Below are 16948 nucleotides of genomic sequence, written 5' to 3' on the forward strand. Positions count from 1 at the left end.
CCTACAGGTTAAGGCAAACAAGCCAGTAGAGCACATTGAAGAAGAAGAAGGTCACTGGGAAAACAACTCGTGAGTAGTTATCCAGGCGGTAGATGTGGATGAAGAGGCGGCCCTGCTGCCAGATACTGCCCTCACAACTGGGGACCATGCAGAAGTACTTCTTGCCCCACTTGCAGCAACCGCCAAGGCTCTGGATGGTACCTCGGCCAAGAGACTGCTGGGCAGGGCAAGACGGGCCCTCCTCTCCATCACTCTCCTCAGAGTCCTCGATCTGGCACACAAAAGCTTCTGGATGCTGGTGGGCACGGGGAGGGGTAAGGGCACGGGTACGAATATAGGGCTGAAACAGACAAGGGAAGAAGTGGAACAAAGTCAAACAAAGATGAATCAAGTCTAGGTGCTCTCCCAGGTTTTCTGGAGGTTCTGTCTTTGGCACACTGTTTCCAGGATGACATCAAAAAGTTTATTCAACTCCCCCACCAACCTCAGGTTCCCCACCTCCATCACTTGGTGAACTGGCCATCTTTGTGCCATGAGTCCTAGCCCCCTCACTTGCATGCCGCCACACTCCAAAAGCTTGCCACCACTCCCATACCCAGGTCATACATGGCGAAGTTTTGGAGAAGCACAGGGTTTCGTCCAGTTGTAGGTCAGAAAGTTGAGCACAGCAAACTCCATCAGAGCACAGAAGCAAAAGACGAAGCAGATGGCAATATAGAAATCCAAGGCTGTGATATAGGAGACACGTGGGAAATTCTTTCGGGAAAAGGTGCCCAATGTGGTCATGGTGAGTACAGAGGTTATTCCTGTGAAAGCACAGTAATGGAGGTGGGCTCAGCTACCAATCCGTATATTACACTGCTGAAAGGACCCTCGAGAAGGCAATTCTGTGTCCATTTGTATGTATTACCCACTTACCTAAAGAGGTTCTGGCTGGGGCAGAGTCTTTCTTGATCCAAAAGGAAACCCAGGAGAGCATTGTGGTCACAGAAGAAGGGACATAGTTTTGAAAGGCTACAAAGCCAAACCGCCTGCTCACATTGAAAAAAAGTGTCACTACCATGAAATCACCTGGAAGACATAAAAAATACCACTTCATTACAGCACTGACATGAGGGTCTCCCCCAGACAGGACATGCATGTTAAGGGTCATGGGATCCACACCATAGTCCTAAGTTACAGGCACATTATTCCAATGCCACATACAGAGAATCAGAAGAAAAGCAGAGAGGAGACTCATTGCAAGACCTGTGGTCAGTTAAGAGTTAAGCCAAGGCCAGAAACTTCATTGCCTTTTTCAGCCCACTGCCCAACACCCAGTGTGTCTTTCCAGGATGGCAGAAGTGTCAGACGAAAGTGAAAAAATCAGTTAGCTCTCTAGTTATCAGGACCACACAGCTAATGTCCAGATGGCTGACTGAGACCTCACATCCATTAAGGTGCCATATCTAGTCTGCAGAATCATAGCCTAACACATGTACTACTGGCCTTTACAACGTATACTCTCAGGGAATGAGCCCAGGGTGGCCTGTGCTGTGGTGGGGAAAGCACAGAATCCATTTGGCCTCCTTCCTATTCATTTGTATGTTGGTAAAATGTCTTAGTTAGCACTGTCGTATCAAAGGCCAAAAGAAATCACTTGCCCATCCCATACCTCTGGTGGTTCCCTATTCCACTACAGCTACAGAATCAAATGCAACTCTAATCTGACACTAAAGGTCCACCATGACCTGGCTCTGACATCTTACACACACACATGTGTGTGCACACACACCTTCCTGTAAGCTAATCCCATATACTCTCAGATTCTCTGAGATAGCTGGCATATTTGCACCAATATCCAAACCCTAGACTACCTGTTCTTAGTCTATTACCTTAATCCAAACTGAGTATTTCAAGAAAATAGAATTAGCTGAAAGTGAAAATTGGGGGATCATGTCCTTGATGTTGGCACTTCCCCTACACAGTGATGACTCTTATAGTACCTAATGACAACCTACATCTCTAGTTGGCATCTTCCATTATACCCTTCATGCTGCCTTATATTTTGACACACTCATCCCAAACACTCTACATTCTCATCATGACCCCAGAAATTCTGGGGGCTTTCCTGAGCCCAGAACCTCCCATTTCATTTTCAACATCACATAGGGTTTGTGATAGCTCAAGTTCTGTCTCCTTAGTGAAGCTAAGTTCCAAACTTCTACCTAAGTGGTGCTGTAAAATTCCTTAGCTTTGAGTTAGGTGGGCTTTTTAATCCCTTCAGGGTTTAAATCTCTCCTGTAAGCCCTGCGGCTTGCCTCTTGCCCATCCAAGCCCAGCATGGTCTGGAACCTAGCAGATGCTCAGTGACTCTTGCTACTCTCTGGCAACAGCTTGGTAAAGCAGACCAGAACACTAGCATGTCCACGTGTCCTCCTATTTTGGAAAGTAGATCAACTGCATAGCAGGTCTGGGTATGTTGGAGCTAAATGAGAAGAGCAGCCTTTCCTACTCAGCTTGGCAGCACTGACACTTAAAGGGCAAGAGTTCTCTGGAAAAAGGTAAGGACATGGCTTGGGGTCAGTAGAATACCTGTATTCAGAGTAGTAGCTTTGGGGATAGAACTCCTCCCCCAGGGCTGCTGCAGAAACCACTCACACTTGCCTACTGGCCAGAATGTACTTACCCAGTTCTTAGTTCTCTTGCCCTGGGGTCTTGACTACAATTTAAGATACCTCTATTTAGCTACAACAACTCCCTGCAAATACATATTCTTGTTGCAAGATTTATTATCCTATCCGCTTCTCCTATATTTATCTTATTTATTCCAGCCAAAGAATGACCTTCTCTACTTGTCAAGATACAGAAATTGGGGGACACCTGGGTGGCTCAGTCGTTAAGCATCTGCCTTCGGCTCAGGGGGTGATCCCAGAGTCCTGGGATCGAGCCCCACATTGGGCTCCCTGCACCACTGGGAGCCTGCTTCTTCCTCTCCCACTCCCCCTGCTTGTGTTCCCTCTCTCGCTGGCTGTCTCTCTCTCTGTCAAATAAATAAATAAAATCTTTAAAAAAAAGATACAGAAATTTTTTTCTGAAAGCTGAGGGAAGGATACTAACACATTTCTTATTTCTGAGGAATAAAGGAGCATGGGTAAGGGAAAAAGGTATCTGGGGCTAAGGAGCCAAAGCCAAAGCCGAACAAAACAACCCCCCCCCAAATTAAAGATGCTTCTCTTCTCTCATTTGGCCAGACCAGAGTTGGTCCCTGCACTGTCAGAGGAACATAATTTAATAGACTGTGTCCAGAGACCTGGGACTAGAAGAATGAGTGGGCCCAAAGCTGTAAAAAACAAAGGAAGGAAAAGAAACTAGACTGTGAGTCTGTAAAAGATTGTGACCCTGCTCTGAGACCATAACACCGGGCCTTTAATCTTGACCCTGTGGAGGAGTGACCGGGCTTACCATAAATTCAGTAGTTCTAGGGAAAAATAATCAGGTCCAATGGGTAGGAGTTCCAGAAACTCCAATTTTAGATGAACAGGGAGTTTTCTGAGGGACAGAGTTGTCCAGAGATGGAAGAAACTCCCTTGCAAGAAAGTGAAGTCTTAATCATGGGTAAGATTCATTCCATCAGAGTCTCGATAGCCACCAGTGAAAGATAACTCACTCACTGGGGGCAAGGTTGCACTCTCTGAAAAGACTTCTGAAGCAGAGATTCTCTGATTCAAGGCCCAAGGTGACCAAAACAGCAAGCTACCACCACATTCTGAACCCTTAGGAGCTGGTACATAAATCTGCTTTGTATAGAAAGAACTGCCCAGAGACTGATGGGAAGAGTTTGGGACCAGCCTCAAAGAGAACTATGATACTGAAGAAAGCATAATTCAAGAACAACTAGCCTCTAGCAGAAGAGAAAGAAGCCCTTCTCCTTTTACCCCAAGAACCTTCCTCTCTCCCAAGGAGGGCTGGTGCTTACCTATTGTCATTGCTTTTGTGATGATGCTGGCTCTGAGGCTTTGTAGTCACTAGGGCACCATTTTGAAACAATGCATAACCATCTACTAAACGGAACCACTAGTGACTTGAAAGCCCCTGGGCCTTGTCTCTTCTGCTGCTTTTGATGATGGTTCCCCACCTGTTTGGGAAAACTGAGGTGCAGAAAGGCCCATGGTTAGCTGGCAGAAGAGCAAGGATCCCAAGTCAAAGGTAGTACAACTGCTTACCCAGAGACTCTGAGAAAAAGAAAAGCATTTGTAAAATAGCCCTCTGTCCCTGCCTAGCACTATGCAAGCAAAGCTCTAGCCAGATGAACACGAGCTATTCCTCACCCAGTGACCAACTCAATTAAGTGCAGCAAAAGCAGGTTTTCTGCCTAGCCACACAGAAGCAAAGCAAGACTCCTTCTACGGCAAATGACTGGTTGGGTGGGTGACTGGCTTCATCTGCATTCTGGAAACGATGAGGGCAGTGCCTCCTCTGCCTTGACTTGGTCAGTACGTGTGAAGAAGGTTTCCAGGGCTGCTCTGGGAGCAATCCTGGGGAGGTCCCTTAGCTTCTTATTGAGATCACCTAGGAACACAAGCAAAGACACTCATATCTGATTGGAAGCTGACATTGAAAAGATCCAGGACCCTCCCCTTTAGTCCTTGTTAGGGACTAACTCAGAAACCAATTGATCGCCATGTCCATGTTGAATCCGCCATGAAGGCTTTGACAGGAATCTGTGCTTGTCAGAGCTGCTTCTTTAAAATAAATGTTGATGCAGTAGTAATTATAATTGCTGAAACTTCCCCCATACTATCTCAGCCCTCACCTAGCTGACATTAGAACTCTAGCTTCCACTTTCCATTAGGACCAACTTTGTTTCCCACTCAACTGGCTTGAATTGATTTTAGTTATGGAGAACTCACATGAGCTCCAGTCCCCAAAGTCATCCAAACAGGCTGGTTGTAACAAAGACTGAGAAACTGAAGGGTCTGCATGACAAAGCTAGTTGCAAATCCTGACAGCAATAAAACTTTAACTACTTACCTACCCTCTCAGGGACTTGGCAAAACACTTACTTCTTTGCGGATGAGACTGAGATGTGTCACAAAGTCTCAGTTTCCTCTGCAAACAGTTGTAAGTGCTTCGCATTTACAAGACAGGAGTCATGTTCTACAATATTTCCATGGGACGATTACATACATTTATACGTATGGATAGCCACCTCCAGTCATCCTTTACCACCCTTCTGGGCCTCTGCCTAGCCCTGGTTTCAAAGGCACACGTACCAGCTGGGGTTGAGATAGTTTCAGTAGTGTTGGTCACTCCTGTAAAATCAAATTGAAAGAGCTTCCAGGAATTCTTCTCATTGATTTCAAGCTTGAAATCTTCCCATTGGTAGATCATCTCACTCTCAGGATAGGAAACTGTAAAGCAACATGGGAAGGAGGGTCATGTGAGACTGGGAAGCCCAGCTGTCTCCACCAGCATGGAGTCTGAGCAATGCCTTAGAGTCCTGACTCCGGCCTCACCAGCTGTGGGACCTTGACTCTCTTACCTCATTGTTGAAGTCCATTCAATACGTGCATTTACTGAGCATTCCTTAGTACCAGACTCTGTGCTGGAAATATAAAGATGAGCAAGGCAGAAGCCTTGCCCTCAAACATTCACATTTTATTAAGATAGTAAGTATACACCTGTAATTGTTGGAATTGCTGAGAAACCTCCACCCATGGGACAGTGGAAAAACAGAAGAGGGAAAGACCACTTGGGGATGCAACCAACAAAGATTTCATAGAGCAGGTAACATTTCTAATAAATCTTAAAAGCTAAGTAAAATATTTTCTGTATGGGTGAGGCTGAAAGGGTGAGGAGGGTGTTTTATGTATAGAAAGGTGAAAATGCCTGATGGATTATGGAAATGCCAAAAGTTCAGGATAGCTAGCTCACGGAGGCTGGGTAAAGCATACAGGAACTGATAACAGGGGCCAGTTAATGAAGTACCTTGAGGGTCATTCTAAGGAATTTGGAATTGATCCATGACAGTTCAGGGAGGATTGGAAACTAAGACATGACCTGGTTTAGATGATGTTTCAATTAGGTCACCTTTGTCATTATATGAAGATGGCTTGTTGACAGGGAGACCAGTTTTGGGAGGCCAGTGCAGGAATCTGGGCACAATAAAATGAATGAAGGCAGGAATCAAAGCTGTGGCAGTGAGAATGCAGAGAAATAGGATCAATAGAGACTCAGGAGGGAATACCAACAATGTGTTGATTGATTAGATGTAGGAGGTGATGGAGAAAGAAGCATCAAAGTTCTTGGCTTGGACAACTGAGTGACTGATGGTGCCTTTCAATGAGACAAATGTGAACACAGAAGCAAACATTTGTTTTGGGGGTAGAGGTTGGGAGGAGACAATGTATTTAGTTCTGGACATGTTCAGTTTTAAAGTGAAAATGTTGTGAAAGTCCAAGTGGAAGACGGCAAAGGCCTAAGCCAAGGTACTGCCAGTAGAGATGGAGAGGAGCAGACGTACTTTAATCACACTTCAGAGATGGGCGACTGACTTGAGATGGAGTGGAAGGAAGAGGGAAGAACCCAACACGAGGTCCAGGTGAAGCAACACAGTATTGTCAGCAGGAAACAAGCTGAGGAGACTCTGGGCAAATCTGGCACGATCTTAGGAGAAAAGCAGAGGCAGAAAAATGTAAAGGGCGAGGATGAGAAAAAAGAAGGGGCTCAGCATGACTCTGGGGCCCCAGAGACCTAAGAAGGTACTCACAGCTAGAGAAAGACAGAGGGCAAGAGTGAGAATCCATTGGAAATTTGAGCATGTGGAGTAAACATCCAGCATCAATGGTCATCCTGGAAGGGAGAAAGGAGCCTCATTAGGCTGGCCCTGAGCACATAGGTATCCACCCACCTTGGGCCTGGGGACCACCACCAATGAGTGGTAATAGTAGGATTTGAAACAAAGAGCTCAAAGGAGAGACAAAAAGAGAGGAAGAACAGCTTGAAAGTATCTGGCTACTTTGTGTTCCATCATCAGAGAAATATGTGGACCAATTTAGATGGGCTTTTGTTTCTTGCCCATCCCAGCTTTCAGGACTTGCCAACATTCTCCCAGTCTCTACTACCTTCCCAGCTCATGCCACCGATACACAACCTTCCCCTGCCAGACATTCAAATGTCCAGCCTGCTCTTAGGTATCTTTCCAACCACTGTGTTGCTGCTCTGCCTGGACAATTCCACCACCGTGGACGTATCTTTACATCTAGTGCCCACTTGGGATGGAACTGTCCAGGCAATGCAGTCATACTATAGTGGGGGGGGACCTGTGGACTGGGAGCCAAGTAACTGGGTCCCAGTCACATCTCTGCCATGCACTTGGTGTGTGGCTTTAGGTAATCTTTCTACTTTGAGGCCTAGTGTCTGTGTCTATACATGAGGGGGTTGAGCTCAAGGTCTAGCAAAGCTGGAAAGGCCCTTAAAGTATCATTCAGGATGAAACCTATACCCATGGTTCTTTGGTGAAAAGAGTCACAAGAGGTAATATTCCAGAGGCTTGACATACCTAATCGTGTACAACACCTTGCCATCCTTGTGGATGCGAACCATCTGGTTGGGCATGGTGATCACATGCTCTTGAGTCCTCTTGGAATTCCTAAAAAACGTGTCTGGGATCCATAGCTCGCTCACCATGTTGCCATTCAGAACAAAACTCTCAAAGCTGCCATTGTAACGGAGGCGTTCATCATACCAGGTCTGGCAGAAGGTGATGTCAATGGTGTATTCCTGGTGGAATTGATAGAAAAGCACATACCTAGAGCTGTACAGGCAAAGATTATTCTCATGCCATCCTGTGAAGGGCCTATCAAGCAGATAGGAACCAACTTAGGTTTGCACAGAGGAAAACAGCATGAATTAGGCTGTAGGAGTTTTCTATTTCCAGGTATTCCCAAAAGAAAGGAATATTCCCAGATAAACAACAATCAGGGAAGACATATTTCATCTAGAAAGAGACAGGCAATGGTGGCTTAATTGCACAGGCTGAGCTCATCACATCACCACTGCCTTATAGGATTATGGGATTACTCCAGCCAGGTTAACACCCTCTCAGCCCCCACATTTCCATAACAAACCAAAGATCTCAACTCAAATTCATCTTAAGCATTTACAAATACACACATACCTTTGGTTGTATATGGTGAAGTTTCCCCTTTCAGCTTTTATTTGGGGAGCACAAATGTTAACTAACCTCAGTCCTTCATTCTCCAGAGTTATATTTTAAAATGAAGTGCTTTGAGTCATAAGAGAAGCATGTATTTAGTCTCATGCTTTTTGAATAATTGTTTTGTTTTTCCTTTTAAACAAGGGCACCTAACCTCTGAATGTGTGTGTGTGTGTGTGTGTGTGTATGCATAGCTATACCTGTGATTATCTGGTCTCCAGATGACATTATCTATTCCATAAACTGTCTGTTAAACATCGAGAAGGATGTTTAATAGGAAGAAGTATGAGAAGCTAGAGATTTGCACTACTGGTATTGAAGGGTAAAAAACAGACTGCAATAGAATTGCAAGCAGCGTGAAGAGTAAGTGCCAGAAGTAGGCCAAGAGGGAACCTTGAGGGCTAGCCCAACCTCCTTTACTTTAGAGGCAGGGCAACTGAGGCTCAGAGAGAAAACGGCCTGTCCAAACTCGCACAAAGAGCTAATGGCAGCATATTGGCTCTGATGAGCAATGCACCATTACCATGACCTTGCCCTGGGATGGCCTTCACTGATTCCCCTCTCTACTGCTTATTTCACCTGCACCAACAATCCCTTTGGATACAAAGGTCCAATTTCCCCCTGTAGAATCCCTAGGTCTTTCTCCTGAGTTATCCTGCATCAAACAATGAACACCAACCAGAAACCCACAGCTTGGAGGCCAGTTGAGCTCTCAGGTTAAAGGTCAAAATAATCCCAGTTTGGCTTTGCTGCCTAGGCCAAGAGGGGTTGAGAGCCATTGCCAAATTGCTGGGAGCCAGCCTCTGAGAAGGTTTCCTGGAGTAGTCCAGAGAAGCAGACAGGATGGATTGTGGAGGGAAGACTTCCCCTCGCTACCAAGCAGTTCACATGGCCATAGTCTTCCCTCCACAGTCCATGCATGCTGTGCTCTTGCTCTGTGTTATAGTGCTTCAAATGAGCATTTAATTTCTGTTTAACAAGATACCAATTGTAAGTTCATTACACAGCAACTGATAACTAACAGTTCAATTTTTCCCCAGTTTGACAAAGGAGCTTGGGTTGTACATCTTTTTTTAGCTCAGCTGAAACTCTAGAAATTCAGTGTCAAGGAATTGGCTTAATTAGGATTGCTTGCAACAATTATCACAGCAACTGTTATTAGCAACTGTTGATGCTGTGATGGGCAGTCATTCCCAGACTGGTCACTGCCTTCTAAGCTCAGGCTAGGTGTTCCAAAAATTTAACCAGGAAACTGGTAGAAACATTTGATTTAAATCTCCAAGCTATGGGCTCAGGTTTCTCTCCCTAAGAACTAATCCTATGCTCTATGCAGCATCTGATTAACTGAGGGGTGTGCGAACTCCCTTCAAACAACCACACCCCTTCTGTAACAAAATGCTTGCTCTGAGGATGCCAGTGGCAGCATTGCCTGCCATACGAGCTGTCATGAAGATCTAAGGAATGCTCTGTTCATTGGCTGTGTGAGAGACATACACTCCCTCCTTACCAAATACAAAACTCCACAGTGTCACCAGGGAAAAGTAGACTATACAAGAACTGAGAACTCCCACAGTTTTAAAGAACTATTTGGAATTATGTGAAAGACCAGACCTCCTGGGGGAAATTTAATGCCACATGAGTATTTGGCATCTTCTAAAGGCACTTGGCCTAGGCTAAAGCAGCACTTTATCGGCCAAAGAAAATCAAGTTGTTGGCTCCTCTTTAGACCAGTTCTGTGTTGCATGTCAGGTTCAGTGACTGCTAAGTTATTAGACTGTATCCCTTAGGCTTGTTAGGTATGGGGGGGGGGCGGAGTGAGTTCTACACAAGATCTTTCATAATTAATTTGCTCAGTTAACATATACTGAGTCCTTGACACCAAGGAAACCATAATCAGGAGAGCAAGGCAGATAAAGAGAAGAGCAGGTAAACAACTATGATATAAACTAGAAAACTCTGAATCCTAAAGACAGGAGTGTGGTGTGAGTATAAAGGGAGCAATTAATAGCTGTGGAGGTCAGAGAAGATGCCATTAGAGATAGACCCTGAAGGATAAGGCTTCAGGCAAGTAGAAAATTGGAGCAATGGCATTCCAAACAGGAAATAGTTTGAACAAAGACTCAAAGGTACAAGGTGATTTGGTAACACCCATATGCTAATGTGACTAGAGCACGTGGTCTCTAACCGGGTGGGGGGAAAAAAAATAAAACCCGAGCTCTGGGTTGGCTCCAGCCATGGAGGGGAGCTAGAGTGTGGTACTGAACTCCATGCTTTAAGCCAGGTCAGAACTACAGGAGGCACGTCACACAGGAGGCCAGGTCAGTAGGCAGACTGGGGTAGGCAGAGACCTCGAATTTTGCATACTTTAAGGAGAGATGATAGAGGCTAACTGAGGACAGTCCTAACACTAGAATGATAGTACTGGAAAAGGAAAGAGAAATGAGAGAAGCAGTCTTACAACAAAAGTTAGTTAACTATAGACTTAAATCTATAAAAATCACTATCAGGAAAAAGAGCCATTCCATTGTGGTGTTTAAAGTTGCTTTATTATTTTTATTTTGAATGAAAGACTAGAAGATATGGTCAGGATTCTAAAGGTCCTCTTCAGTCAGCAAGGGACTTACCTTTTCCCACCTTCGAGAGTCAGTGTTGGTTACAATATTCCCTCTCCAAAACAAAACCAAAACCAAAACCACAAAACTCTTATAGAGACACAGAGCAGAAAAAACAAGTGTGTGAAAGGCCCCGTGGGTCAGCTCTGTGGGTTACGAGGCACTGTAATCAAAAATCAGTACTCACCATGTCCAGGATAGAAATAGGACCAAGGGTGTTGACAGAGAGCTCAACAGTGACCACAGTGGGCTTTTCTGTAAAGAAAGCAGAAGTTGCAGAGGTTAAGTGTCAAATAGGGGCAGGGACAGGGGAAGGCATGGTCAGAGGGGAGAACAGGGAGATGGGTGAGGACTAGAGACATGGTTTCAACATTCAGTTCTATTTCCTTCTTTGTTCTTTCATGGCAAGATCCAATTCACGGACTGTTAAGAGCTGGACATACCTTAAAGGTCAGTCATCTAGTCTACTCATCTTATTTTATAGTTGGAAAAACTGAGGGTGAGAAAAGAAAAAAGTCTAGACCAATGTCAAGAGCACTGCTGAGACTAGCGTTGATATCTCTTACCTGACAGTTCAGCAACAGACGTACCAGCCCATGTACATGACACCCTCACCTATACCCCACACCCATTATCCACACCTATGCCCTCAAACTCCTGCTCCAGGAGGGGAAGAACTGTTCTGCTACTCACCACCTATGCCAGGGCGCAGTTTGTGGTCATAGTTACTCAGGATACTGTTCAGGATGTGAGTGGCTGCTGGCAGTTTCCCAAGTCTGGGATGGGGACCAATAAGGGCAGGCTTTGTTTCTTCAGAGAGGAGCTTCTTTTCAAGAGCCTGGGGCTGGGGCCCATAGACATCATCATGGGCAGAGGGTCCATTTTCTGATTCAACATGAGGTTCTTCGCTCCTAGAACAAAAAAACAACCAAACAAACAAAAAAATGAAACTCTGTTCTCCACTCTGTAGGGGCCCCAGCTGAGACCTCTGGGACAGAAGCAAACCAAAATAAGTCTGCATCCCAAGGCATCAAGAATGACTGGTAACAGCAAATTTTGAACCAGTAACAGATTATATTTATTAATTTCTTCTAAATCTTGCTGCTCTTTGGGGACTTTCCATACTATTCTTCCTTCATGGTAATTTTTAGTTTAAAAATATCCCAATAACAAAACCAAGCTCTGAGCACTGAGAAAAGACAGGAGTCCTTTACTCAGAGACTGTCATCCAGGAGAGATGGCCGAATGGAGTCCAGCCTGAGTGCCACAGCCATGTACCACAGCCCAAAAATAAGAATTAAATTAAATAAAACAAAAAAAATTCAATTAAAAAGCCATCTGGCAATGCATGAAACTCACTGATGATGCTAGAAGTTAGGGTCCTGGTACTTCTACTGGGAAGCAGTGAGGAAGTGGGTTTCAGGGGACTCCTGAGATTCTGGTCATGTTCTAGTCCCTGATGTGGGTGTACTGAGACCAGTGTGGTCATTTTCTGACAGTTCATCAACTACACACTAATGATTTGAGTACTTTTCTGATCTATGTTCTAATTCAATAAAAAAAGTGTTTTGGAAAAAAAATGCTAAAAAAATCTGCTAATATATGGATCTTATTTGGATCCTGATTTTAAAAGGCAAATTAAAACACAACACAAAACAAAACATTTATGACACAATAGCAGAGATTTGAACACTGACTGGATAGTTTCTTCAGTATGACAAAATTATTCTAAAATTTTTGGTGTAATAGTGGTGTTTTATTATGTGTTTGGAGTCCTTATAACTAGAGATGCATAGTAAAATAATTGCATATGAAATGATAGGATGTCTGAGATTTGCTTTAGAATAATTTAAGATGAAATGGAGAGTGAGTGGGGGATAGAGAAATTAAGTGTGGCCATGAATTCATAATTAATAAGGCTGGTGATGGTTACATGGGGCTTCACTCGATTGTTCCCCCTACTTTTCTATATCTTTGAAAAAAATTATAATTAAAAGCTTTTCAAAAAGCCTTCAGCAAAATTAATCTATGATGTTGTAAAGCAGGAGAGTGGTTTCCTTTGGGTAGGAGAGTGTACCGGGAGGGGGCATGTGGTGAAGCTTTTCGGGGCTAGGTGGAGAGGACCAGCAACATAAGTATGGCTTCTGTGGAGCAGATGAGGGGCCTGACAACTTGTGCAGCAAAACACATTTTCCTGCAGTATTTCAAGCTCTTAGAATTGCCTAACCGGCAATCAGATGTGCCAGATTTATGCTATTTCTCATGTCTAAAGTGGCTAATTCCCACTGTGGACGAGGGAAGACCTGGGCTTAAGAAAAAGCGGTTTCCATTTTCAAATAACACATGCAGAAATGTCCTCCCTCCCTGAGGCATTCCCCTCCCACCCACCCAGGGCCTCTGACTGTTGGAGGGGCAGAAGGAGAATCAATCCAGCCTAAGACCCTGCAAAATGAGTGACATGGCTAGGAGCATGGCACAATCAGAACTGGCACTGCCAGCCAAGACCACCCAAATATCTGAAGCCAACAACAAGAGCCCCAAGGTTCAAGAGGCAAGCAAACAAGCAAAAGCCTGGGGACCACTGAAGCCCCCCTGCTCCCAAACTATGTCTGTGATGAAAATGGATATCAGAAGGTCTTGAGGTTGCTGTAATTCTACAATCAGCCTTTGCCAGTAAAATACAAATAAAACAAACACACTCATCCTGGGATCCTTGAGGTTAAGGAGCTGCTGACACTGCATACTTTTCCTCAGCCAGCCATTAAGCTCCCTTTCAAGGCTAGAAATAATAAAAACTTGAAAAACACTCATGTACTGAACTAGTGGAATCTTTCCATGGGGTCTTTTCATGCACCCACATCCCTCCATATGCAATGGTCCAAGATGGAGATGAAGCTCCAGACTCCCTCCCACTACTGAAGATGCTCTTTCAACTAACTGTGGGGGAGGGAAGGAGAGGAGGAGGGGACTGGCAATGCTCTAGGAGGGGGGCCACTGGTTTTTTTTTTCCCCCAAATCAGCCCTCTTTTTCACCTTACAGATCAAGAAACTGAATCCCACCTGGGGGAAGGGTTGTGCCCAAAGTCACCACCATTTGAGGCTGAGTCTGGACCAGAGCAAGGTTTCCTGGTTCGATGTGGTCCTTGCCAACACACCCCAAACCCACCTCCAGCTCTTTGATGACATCATGGGTTGCCATGTTGACAATGTCTGAACACCAGTTACAGCGGCCCTTCCCTTCCCCCACCCGCCGGACTGGAAGGGTAGTTTCCAAGTCAACAGCCCCTCTTCCCAACTGTTTTTTTCTTTTCCTGGTCCTCCCCCTTCCTTCTGCCCCCCACTCCCAGACCCCTCTTTTGCCCCAGCCAGTAACTATGCCAGCTCTCCCAAACAGTTCAATTCATATCTGGAGGGATGTGGATGACTGGAAATTCCTTGCACGCATTCGGAAATATTTGCCAAGCCAACCCCCACACCCCAGGGCACCAGCAGGGAGCCAGCAGGGAGCCCCACAGCCCCTCCTCTGAGGAACTAAAGCATTCTGGGGTGAGGAGAGAAGCCATCTCCCCTCTCTCCAAAACAGATAGCAAGACAGGAGCCCAGTGCCATGGAGACTTCTGGAATGGAAACCGTCTCAAAAATATGAAGCAGTCATCTTTTACTATAAAAAGTCAGAAGTGCAGGGAACAACCTTCCTAGCAAAGTCTCAGGGCCAGAAGAAAGTGTGAGGGAAGCTGGCTGCTTAAGGGAAACCTTTGGGAAAAGGGGATGGGGATTGAAATCCGAGACCCAAACCTCAGACCTCAGAGAATAACATTCTTGGCCTCGGGCTCAGGTCAGCCCAAGACCCAGCAGGGTGTCCGGTGGAGGAGGGGATTGAAGGAGGAAAGGGGAGGCTGGCAGCAGAGAGGGGTGGGGGTGGATAACTGGGGCGGGAATCCTTGGACTAAATTGGGACTGGTGCCTGGGACTGGCACCAAAAGAAGCGGCGGGAAGGGAAGCAAGTAAAGTCAGAGTTACCTGGCACAGTGCCTGGTAGTTAGTAGGCGCTCATAAAAAGAAATTTGAATGAGAGGACAGACAAGCCTACACTCCAGCATTTAGGCGCAGTTTCGCTCCCCAAGCCCGAGCGCCTTTCTGGGCGCCACCTTCCCAAAGTCTCCCCCAGTCCTCAGAAGCACGAGCCCGCGCTGGTCGGTTACCCCGCGGGCCACTCGCCTCTTCCCACGGAAGACCCAGAGAGGGAGAAGCATGCTCGTGCCCCCGGCCGTCGCCGTGGTTTTGGAGAGCAGGAGTCTGGGGACCGGAGCAGCAAGGGAACAGGCGTCCCGCCTTCCTTCATAGGCGCCCCTTCAGGGGTCTGGGGTCCCCATCCTAGAGGGAGCGGGTTGGAGGCTGGCAGCGCGTCGCCGGGACCCGGGAACCGGCTAGCCCGCGCAGAGGCTGGGAAAAGGTGGGCGCGGCGCTTGAGGAACGCGGGGGCGCGGGGGTCCGGGGAGCTGGCTTAGCTCCAGGGGAGAGGGAGCTGGGTCCAGAGGGCTCCTGGGTCTCGGGATGGAGACTCACCTAGATGGGAGGACTATGGACATGCCCAGGAGGATCAGGAGAACTTTGGTTAACATCGTGGTGGGGACCGGCGCGACCACCTGTGCGGAGGTCGCTGCGCACGGTCTGGCCGCACCGCGCGCGGTGTGCGGGGTTTTGTTGGGCTCCAACTTCCACTCCTCCCACTCGCCCCGCCCCGCCCCCCCCACCTTGGCCCCGCCCCCTGAGCCCCGATGGAAATCTCCGACGACGTGTTCGCTGCTGCTGCGGAGAGTAGGGTGGATAGGCTCCGGCGGGCGGAAGGAAGGAGGAGGGAGAAGAGGAGGGAGCCCTGTCGCCAAGGCCCCCCGCCCCCCGCTGCCAAGACTGCAGCGCTGCCAGACTGCTAGGGGCGGGGGACTGGGGAAGGGAGGAAGAGGCGAGCTGGCTGCGCGGGCCCCAGGCAGGGGAAACCGGAGGCCCGCAGCTGCGGCTGGAAGGGCGGCCCCAGACTGGGCTGGGCTAGATGGGGTACTGGGTGGGCTCCTGCCTCCTTATAGAACCCCTCCAGTCCGCTAGCGCGCCGCGGGATCGAACTGTGGCTTCCAGCCCTGGGCTCCCTCCCCTATCACCTGTTGCTTCCCCAGGTCTCCTGGCCTCTGAGATTTCCCCTACCTTCACTCCAGACCTTCAGTCCTTCAGAGTACATCTCTTGGCATCCGAAGGAAGCTGGATAACTGAGTACCTTCCTTGGCACAGGGGAAGAAGAGAGACTTGGGGGGTGTCTCCCCAGCAAGCTCTGACCTGAGCTACTACACAGGCCAGTTTCTCAGGTATTTGGGGGCAGGAGAGGACCCACCGACAGAGGACCAGGCCTAGGCATTCACTGGAGCACTTTCCCTGAAGCCCAGAGAGGTAACGACTGACTCAGTGTGGGTCCAGTTTAGCCCTGGGGCTTGGGTCTGAGAGGGACCATGTGGGACCTCCGAAACCTCCTTTCCAGGGCTGGCTGGCCAAATCTTTCTGGAGACTTGGCTTTCAGTCATGCCAGAAGTAGAAGTGAGAAAGCACTGGGGGTGGGGATGAGGGTGGGGGCCAGTGTCCCCATTCAGTGGGGATAGTGGAGTCTCAAGCATCCTTGCACTTCCTCTTTGTCACCCAGACCCTTGTGATTCACTTGAGAGGGGAAAGGATTGCAGAGATTTGCCTGTCAAGCTGATGCCAAACATTAGCAGCATCCTCACCTGTTGCTCCAGAAGGGGCTGTGTGCATCTTAGCTAGCAGGAGGCTCCTTGGAGAGCCTTTGCTGTACCAAGCTAACCTAATACACCCTTTCTACCACCCTACCCCTATCCCATCACTCTGCTTTGTCATCTCCACAACACTGCCCACTAACTGATGACATTCTTGGGCATTTCTTTGTGAGCTTGTTTATAGTGGGTTTCCCCTCCCTGGAGTAAGCTCAGTGACAGAAACCAAGCCAAAACAAACAAACAAACAAACAAACAAACATGTCCGTCTGGTTTTCCACCATATTTCTGAAACCTAGATGAGTTCTGGGCACAAAGTAAGCACTCAACAAATATTTGTTTCTGGCCTGCATGCAGCTGTG

General features: G+C 47.1%; 1 protein-coding gene across 1 annotated transcript; it reads right to left on the reverse strand.

The window, feature by feature from the left end:
• Position 1: 1 nt before the first annotated feature.
• On the reverse strand, positions 2-14011 carry GABRE (gamma-aminobutyric acid type A receptor subunit epsilon). The gene is made up of 9 exons (XM_008685642.2): positions 13851-14011; positions 11506-11723; positions 11000-11067; positions 7544-7764; positions 6752-6834; positions 5256-5393; positions 919-1071; positions 607-806; positions 2-340 (listed from the first exon to the last, which is right to left on the reverse strand). Exons 1-9 carry the CDS (start codon positions 14009-14011, stop codon positions 2-4), a joined length of 1581 nt encoding a protein of 526 aa, XP_008683864.2.
• Positions 14012-16948: the final 2937 nt, after the last annotated feature.

Source organism: Ursus maritimus (genome assembly GCF_017311325.1).
Source record: "Ursus maritimus isolate PB19 chromosome X unlocalized genomic scaffold, ASM1731132v1 scaffold_X1, whole genome shotgun sequence".
Taxonomy (NCBI): Eukaryota; Metazoa; Chordata; class Mammalia; order Carnivora; family Ursidae; genus Ursus; species Ursus maritimus.

What these genes read in the sequence shown, in the direction of transcription:
- GABRE (XM_008685642.2), bottom strand. Translation starts at nt 14,011, where the DNA reads ATGGCAACCCATGATGTCATCAAAGAGCTGGAGGTGGGTTTGGGGTGT. An exon ending in CCCAGCCAGAACCTCTTTAG is followed by an intron (nt 807 to 918) that starts GTAAGTGGGTAA and finishes GTGCTTTCACAG; the next exon opens with GAATAACCTCTGTACTCACC. An exon ending in CTTCTCCAAAACTTCGCCAT is followed by an intron (nt 341 to 606) that starts GTATGACCTGGG and finishes TGTCTGTTTCAG; the next exon opens with CCCTATATTCGTACCCGTGC.